The sequence below is a fragment of the Theobroma cacao genome, chromosome 5 (genome assembly GCF_053813885.1).
Source record: "Theobroma cacao isolate CCN51 chromosome 5, ASM5381388v1, whole genome shotgun sequence".
In the NCBI taxonomy this organism is placed as follows: domain Eukaryota; kingdom Viridiplantae; phylum Streptophyta; class Magnoliopsida; order Malvales; family Malvaceae; genus Theobroma; species Theobroma cacao.
Window position 1 is genome coordinate 27,276,011 of NC_142643.1, and position 7,555 is coordinate 27,283,565.

At 34.3% G+C, this 7,555-nt stretch overlaps 1 protein-coding gene across 1 annotated transcript; it reads right to left on the reverse strand.

Annotated features, from left to right (window-relative positions):
- Positions 1–829: 829 nt before the first annotated feature.
- Positions 830–4,977, reverse strand: LOC18598628 (uncharacterized). Its single transcript, XM_018122359.2, has 3 exons — positions 4,593–4,977; positions 3,295–3,524; positions 830–1,420 (listed from the first exon to the last, which is right to left on the reverse strand). The coding sequence occupies exons 1-3, from the start codon at positions 4,930–4,932 to the stop codon at positions 1,142–1,144; spliced, it is 849 nt and encodes a 282-aa protein (XP_017977848.1). The 5' UTR covers positions 4,933–4,977; the 3' UTR covers positions 830–1,141.
- Between the last annotated feature and the right edge of the window lie 2,578 nt (positions 4,978–7,555).

The window sequence follows — 7,555 nt, forward strand, 5'->3', positions numbered from 1 at the left end:
TAAAGTTGAAAGTAAGAAGCTATAGCAAAACATTAGAAATTTTAATTTAGAATTTTTTTCAAAAATAAAATATAATGAAAATGAAGAAAAAAAGGGAGGTTATAGAGAAAATATAAAAGAAAAGTTAAGTTGACAATTTTATTATTGTAAGGAAATTCCTTTGGGAAAGAAAAAAAGCAAAGAAAATGGATAGTAAAACGGAAACAAGAAACAAGAAAGGAAGCATGAAAATAAATAAGGAAAATTAAAAAATTTTATTTATATGTTTTATATAATAACTTTTCTGTGAGGGAAAAAAAATAAATGAATATGGAAAGGAAGAAAAAGAGGGAAAAGAATTAGAGATATTGATGTTTGAATTTTTTGGATAAATTATTTTTGAAACTTTTATTTATGTTGATTTTTTTTTTTGTTACATAACCCTATCTGCTGAAGAATGTTAAAAAAAATACTTTTTAAAAAATGTAAAAAAAAAAAGGAATGATAGAAATGAAAAAGTAGGAAACAAGGAAAAATTATATCATCGTTTAAATTTTAAAACCTTGTTATGTTAATTACCTAAATTGAAAACCCAACTAAGAAAACCTAATAAATAAAAATTGCACAATTAAAACATACCAATGAAACTATACATCTAAAATCTAAAATTATAAGTGACGATAAAAAATAATAAATAATTTATAAATTACAAATGAATTTTAGCAAAAACAATTAATTATCTTTAACAGTTGTTTAATCTTCAAAGCAAGTCATATCACTAGTGCCAAATTCGGAAACATAAAATAGAAATGTTATGGCTTTCCAATGGTGAAGCAAAATTATAATGCGGTTGGTGCCAAACTTCACAATCTTATTCAAAAGCTGCAAAATAAAGAAGTATTACACCACTTAAATCGTTATTCACAATCTCACATGAAAGCCTGACCTCAGATAAAGTTACAAGGAGTTTACAACACCTATATTCTGCTCAGCTGTTTTAAAGCATCATATGCATACACCAAAGACTACCAAATTAAAGTAATTTAAACTGTCAAAAGATAAAAGGATCAAAATACAAGTTCATACAAAAACTTACTTCTTATAGCTTCTCTGATACTACTATTACATCAAGGAATACATATTTTCTTATTTTAATAGTGATTCAAAGAGAAGAGAAAATGGGAATGCCTGGCAAGGTAACTCCAGCATCAACAATGAACATGTTACCTGAAACATATTCTGAAGAATCATGGATTAAGTATCGGACTAGTGAGGTTAATGCAGGATCTGATGTACCAAATGTTCTTAAAGGGGCAGTTCTGGTAGCCACATTTGTTAGCCAGTCCTTCTTCATAAGGCCTTGTGTGATCTCAGATTTAAAAAGTCCAGGTGATATCGAGTTCACTCGGATTTTATGCGCCCCCAGTTCAAGAGCCATGCTCTGCAAAACCATCCTTGTCATTTTCTAATTATAGAAATTCATCATAATCCAAGGACCAGAAAGACTATGCAAAATCACTATATAAAAAGTTGGGTCATAAAACATCAAAATTGACGAGATGACAATATAAAATTACAAACAAAAAACCAGTCAAAGACCGTCTTGATGGGAATCTGGGTTTTTACTTTTGAGGTCACCAAAAGGAAGCTAGGGAATCAATGAGAACATTGGGTGTAAATTTTCCACAACAGTTATTTTGCTGATTGCAGTTTCTCAGAAGATATTTCCAGTCATTACTATTTCAGAGAGAAAAATAGATGATAAAATTTTATTAAAATATGAAAAATGAAGTGATTTTGAAAATTATTAAACACCTCAGAAAGGGATTGGAGAGAATACACTTGAAAATAATCACCTATTTTACATATTTTTCCTCAAATATTAGATAAAATAAATTAATTAATGAATCATTTCATAGGTGGTGACATCCTACCAATTACCGATGGTAATTACCTGAACTAGGATCTAGGAGGCAGGAGATCCAGACATCCCTCAAAACTATTCAAAAAAGCCAGATTATCCTATGAAAAATGATGAACATTGACCATATGTATTGAAGATATAGTTTCCCGCCTGCAGATAATTGACCCTCTCCAATAAAAAGGAAGAGCTGAACCAAACAGCCAGCTCATCAAGCTCAGAGATCTTATCAGTTGACAAACCAGTTTCCATTCTTAGATTACGCCTGAAAGGTATCACCAACATGAACCATTCTGGTCAGGCACCAGCTTTCCTTTCTACAGTTGCTCTGCCATACAGGTTCCATTTTCATTGTCACCTACATCTTACCATCACTGGCGGTAAAAGCTGCGTAGGATTGCATACACCACCTTTATCCAATCAATTCAAGCCTAGGCCAATCCAGTAGCAAAGGAACTCCACCATAGAGGTTGGCTTTACCAAACAAGCGCATGTACAAATAACAGCACTGTTCTAACCAATTCACATGCTCTCATAGTAACTGTTACCTTCATAATGTTAAGCACTTAAGATCCAGCTGATGCATAGTTATGTTCCTACATTATAACTTTATTCAAGACTATTGAAGTGGCAGACAAATTTAAGTCACCATAAAATAATTTTTTGCTTATTGATTATATCATAACATGTATGTGGTCCTACCCTTTGATCCTCATTCCTTTTACCCTAGTTTAAAGCCCATAAAATGCAACTTGTGAAGAGCAAAAAGAAGGTGAAATAAACGGAGATGTGCTCTTGGGTATGTTTTTGGGAAAGAGAGGAAAAAGAGTTTTGGAGGGAATTAACTAAAAGCTCTTGAGCTTTAGGGTGAAATATGATCCGAGTTATGTGAGCAACACTCAATGTAATCTTCATCTTTCCTTGATTATAGTGAAATTGTCTTGCCCATGGATGTAAACATTAAGCCAAACCACATAAATTTTGTTCTTCCTGTCGGAATGTAATTTTGGGTTTTATTTCTTGTTGTGTTCTTTAGTTTTTGTTGAATTTATTCGCATTATATTGACTTTCTTGGATCCAATCTACAACATAGACATTGTTGAATTACTTTATTTCTACCACTTTTTTTTTTTTTGAAAAGTAATCTATTTCTACCACTTAATTCTCATCTTAGGCCTTACATCTTCAATTTTCTTATTTTAAACATTTTTCCCTACTTTATAATTGATGATATTGCCAGTCGATCAAATAATAGACAATTCCAAACTTGATGCTTACAAAAGCTTTGATATTCTAGCGACAATCTTGCATCAAAAGTCAACTATCATAAAGTATTTCAAATGATATTATGATAACATTTAAACAACTAAAAACATTAAACACACATTGTTTACCTTTGTCATGGCAATTAGGCCTGCTTTTGAGGCAGCATAAGCCACACCTCCAGGTAGTTGCCCGCGATTAAGACCAGCTATGGAAGAAATATTGATTATTGATCCTCCTTGATTTGCATCAAGCATGTGCATGCAAACATATTTTGATACCAACCAAGACCCTGTTAAATTGGTTTTGATAGTTTGATTCCATTCCTCCTCAGACAATTCCATTGGATTCTTCACATTACCTGAAACACGCAATAGTGACAAATGGTAAACAAAATGTTACATTTACAAGGTCCAACACAATGATCACAAACTGGAAGAAAAGGATCATGACCAAATTGACAATATTACACCAAAAATCAAGTCAAGAAAAGACATAGAGACTATTTCTGTCTCTCTCTTTCTTTCTTTCTTTTTCAGTAATTAATGAGGAACCTTTTGTGGGTAAACCCTGAATGTTTGTTATCACCTTACAATACAAGTTTCACTTCTTGTTTTTTTTGCTAAGGTTTTGTTTTCAAAAAGGACTAAGAAGCCTTAAGTCATAGCAATAACATTGCTCTAGAAAGGAGACTGTCATTCTCTTCTTCGCTATTTTGTTTCCTTGCTTTCATTCTTCCTTGAAGATGTATGTTTCAGATCTCAGAAACAATCTTGACAATTATTAAAATTTGTATAAAGACTCAAATAAGTCAGCAGCAAGAGTTTGAGTAGCACCGCCATTAGGATGAATCCAAAAAATTGGTCCAATTGGGGTGTATTTATTAAAGAAAACTTACTCAAAATTTCATAAAATACAAATAAGAATGTCAAAAATTTTCAAACTATAAAATCTAAACAGCAATTACCCATTTATTTACACTTATATGAAATTTTTAATGCTATAAAAAAGGCTTACATGGTTAGCACAGGTTCAAGCCGTATGAACTTTATTTAGTTGTCGATTTTACCATTACTTTCTCTTTTAAAAGCAACATAAAAAAAAAAAATAAAAAAGACAAATCAAAAATTAAAATTTTCAAATTTATGAGGGCTCTTACAATTATTTGTTAGTAAATAAACATACTTTTCCACTTTTAACAATTTAAGCCTTTTGATTGTTTGGTTTTTGCAATGATACAAAGTGATCCAAAATATCAATCCTAGCTATTTCTATCTACTAACTAGATAATTTTTACTAAAGTTTTTGTTGTGTTTACATTTTCAAAGCCTAATGAGTTTGCACAAGAGAGATCTCCTACTATGAATATCACTATTCAAGAGATAAGGAAAGAAATTATCCAAAACATTGAAAGAAGAGAATATAATACCTCTAATGCCAGCGTTATTGATCAAACTATCGATTCTCCCAAAGGCATCCCAAGCCGTTTTGACGGAGCTCTGTATGGTGGCTCCTTTAGCACAAACGTCCAGCTCGACGGCGACAGCACGAGGGCCACTAGGCTGGGGTTTGGAAGAAGGAAAGGTGAGGCAATTGATTTCGTCGCAGAGGGACTTGAGGCGATCGACGCGGCGTGCGGCAGCCACGATACGGCAGCCGGCTTTACCCAAGTCGAGACAGAATTCCCGGCCTAATCCGGAAGATGCCCCCGTCACCATCACCACTTTTCCGCTGAGGTAGGCCCATGGCTCCAATTGCTGCTCCGCCATTGCAAATACCAGAAGCTGATCAGTCAAACAAACTGTGAAGCTAAAAAGGAAATAAAATTAAAAAATCAGGCGAGTGCCGCATACCGCTGACTCTACAGTGATTGTCCACGCGGCATTAGTTGAATGCCTCTAGGATTAAATTACTTGGATTTATGATGAGAATGCATCATCACTTAATTGGTAGACACTGCCCTTTTCGGTTATTTTGATGAATTCACTACCTTCGAGTACAGGTGAGCATGGTCCCGACTACAAAGATCTTATGATTTGTAAGTATTTAACTTATTTTATGTATATATTATTAAATAATTAAGTTTGAAATTAATTTAAAACTCCATCCTACTCTTCGAGATAGGTAAGTAAGTGCCAAGGACCATATATATTTTTAAAGTGTAAGGAACTGCCTAGTGTCACTTGTCAGAATTAAAATCTAACTTCGTATAAACTTAAACTTTGAAAATAAAATTTAAGTAGGTTTTAAAATTCACAAAATAGCAAAAGCAAAATAAATAAAGAAAAAAGAGAGCTTTTGAAAAATAAAATGTTTTGTATTTTTCTACGAGATGTTACAAATAAGGAGAAGGGGTATTTATAGGTTAATAACTCCCCTTGTTAGATAAGATTAGGTTACAAGATGGAGATAAGGATAAGAAATTTAATTTAAAGAGATTATTCAAATTAAATCCAAATCCTAATCTTATAATATAATCTAAATCTAGATATACATACTAAAATCCAAAAGTTCTAATTAGATTACATTAAATGGATTGGCCTTATTGTCTAGCATGTTTCGTCTGCGTAACTTGTTTAGGCTATTGTTTGTTAGGTTGATTGGCCTGCCAAGGCTACCTAGCTTGCTTAGGTTGCTATGTGTTGGACTGCTTAGCCTGCTTGGACTAGTATGAACTTTTAGGCCGTGACATTCTTCCCTACTTAATCTAGTAATGCCCTCATTGTTGAGAGATGCATTGTTACATTGTGGCCTTCCTCTCGCACGTCTTTGCCTCGAATGACCTCATTTTATACACTTTTGGCTTCCACACAGTTCTTTGGAATGCGTTATCTCCTTAGGCATTTGTTGTAGACCAATCTTCCTATGCCTTAACCTCTTAATCTCTCGAGTGCTTGGCTAGTCTCGATGATTCTATGCCCATGTATTGGGTTTTCTAGCCTTCGTTTGTGGCAGTCCCGTTGCCATTGAGCTTGATCTCTCTCTCTCTCTTAGATCATACAACATTCGACTATCGTTCGTTACTCCCTTAGGTGTAACACAATGCTACCTAATCTAAATGTGCTCCTAGGCTCCCTTGGCCATGGATAATGGCACTCCTTGCCACTACACTGGTCTTTCTCTTTTTCCTTGTGCAGCATTAGGCTCCCTAGGTGTGACTACTCATTGGGTTTCTTTACACACTAGTTGCTACTTTCATTGCTTGGATCTTTCTTGCCCATCATGATGGCTATGAGCTTTTTACACATGATATAGTCCTTTGTCAAGTGTGGTTTTCACACAAGAAACATTTAAGGGACTTATTTTCCTTGCCCTTCCACTTGGCGATTGCCTTGGTTAGATGGCGTGGCGATTTTTTGTCAGCCTTTTCTTTAGACCCATTAGCTTTCTCATTCATATTGTTACCCTTTTTCTTGGGCTTGGAGAATAAAGGCTTATTGTCGGACTTGTGCAACACTACTAATGATTCCACCATGATCATAGCCTCTGAGACATTCTACACATTTCTCCTTTAGAGTTCCAAGTTGGCCCATAGTTTGAGCCCATCCATAAAAGAAAAAAAGTGCCTCTTTTTCGCCCAAATCATTAATTTGTAACAATAATTCAGAAAATTGCTTCACATATTCTCTTACCTTATCTTGTTGGGTAAGCTTATTGAGTTTTCCACGTGCCTCATCACACAACAAAAAAATAGAGCATTATTGACGACAATTTCCCTTGATATGTAACTATAGTACCCCGTACTTTGAGATGGTGGCTAATAAAGCTTATCAGATGCCCATTTGAGGTTGATTATTGAGTTAAAAGGGTAATTCAGAAGTGAGCTTGTGAAACTTCGACCACCATAGACACATTAACTAGAAGTAGATGTGATAACACTAACTAGGGGTAATTTCATCATTTCTCTTGGTGAGCTCCTACGAGTGGGTTTTTTGATGTTATTAAGGCCTAAGTAGGCCTAAGGCATAAATGAATGATGAAAATAAGGATAAAATAACGAGGGAAATAGAAATAGTGATGACTTTTGTAGTAGGGGCAAAATGATCATTTTGCATCTCGAGTCTAAATTTTTAAGTTTTTGTGAACTCAAGTACTTCTAGACCATTATGGACTTCGTCTCAGTGTCTAAAGAGTAAAAAGTTGAACCAAAGGAAAGACAAAGACAAAGTCACCTCATGGAGGGCATTTTGGTAAATTATATGAGAATTGGATAAACTTTAGATATAAATATCGAAAGCTCCAGCAACTTCCAGCAGCTTCTAGCAACTTCTTCTTCCCCCCCAACTCTTCTCTCCATTTCACATTTTTCCTCATCCTCCATGGGAACGAACCTTGAAACTTCCATATCTTTTTCAAGTTAATTCCAATTCTCATGCTTGTGAGCACTTTTCC

Excerpts from the sequence above, each read along its gene's own strand:
- LOC18598628 (XM_018122359.2), bottom strand. The coding sequence starts at position 4,932 with ATGGCGGAGCAGCAATTGGAGCCATGGGCCTACCTCAGCGGAAAAGTG. Across the intron at positions 3,525-4,592 it reads CAATAACGCTGGCATTAGAG|GTAATGTGAAGAATCCAATG; the intron begins GTATTATATTCT and ends TGCGTGTTTCAG. Across the intron at positions 1,421-3,294 it reads GCCTAATTGCCATGACAAAG|AGCATGGCTCTTGAACTGGG; the intron begins GTAAACAATGTG and ends ATGGTTTTGCAG.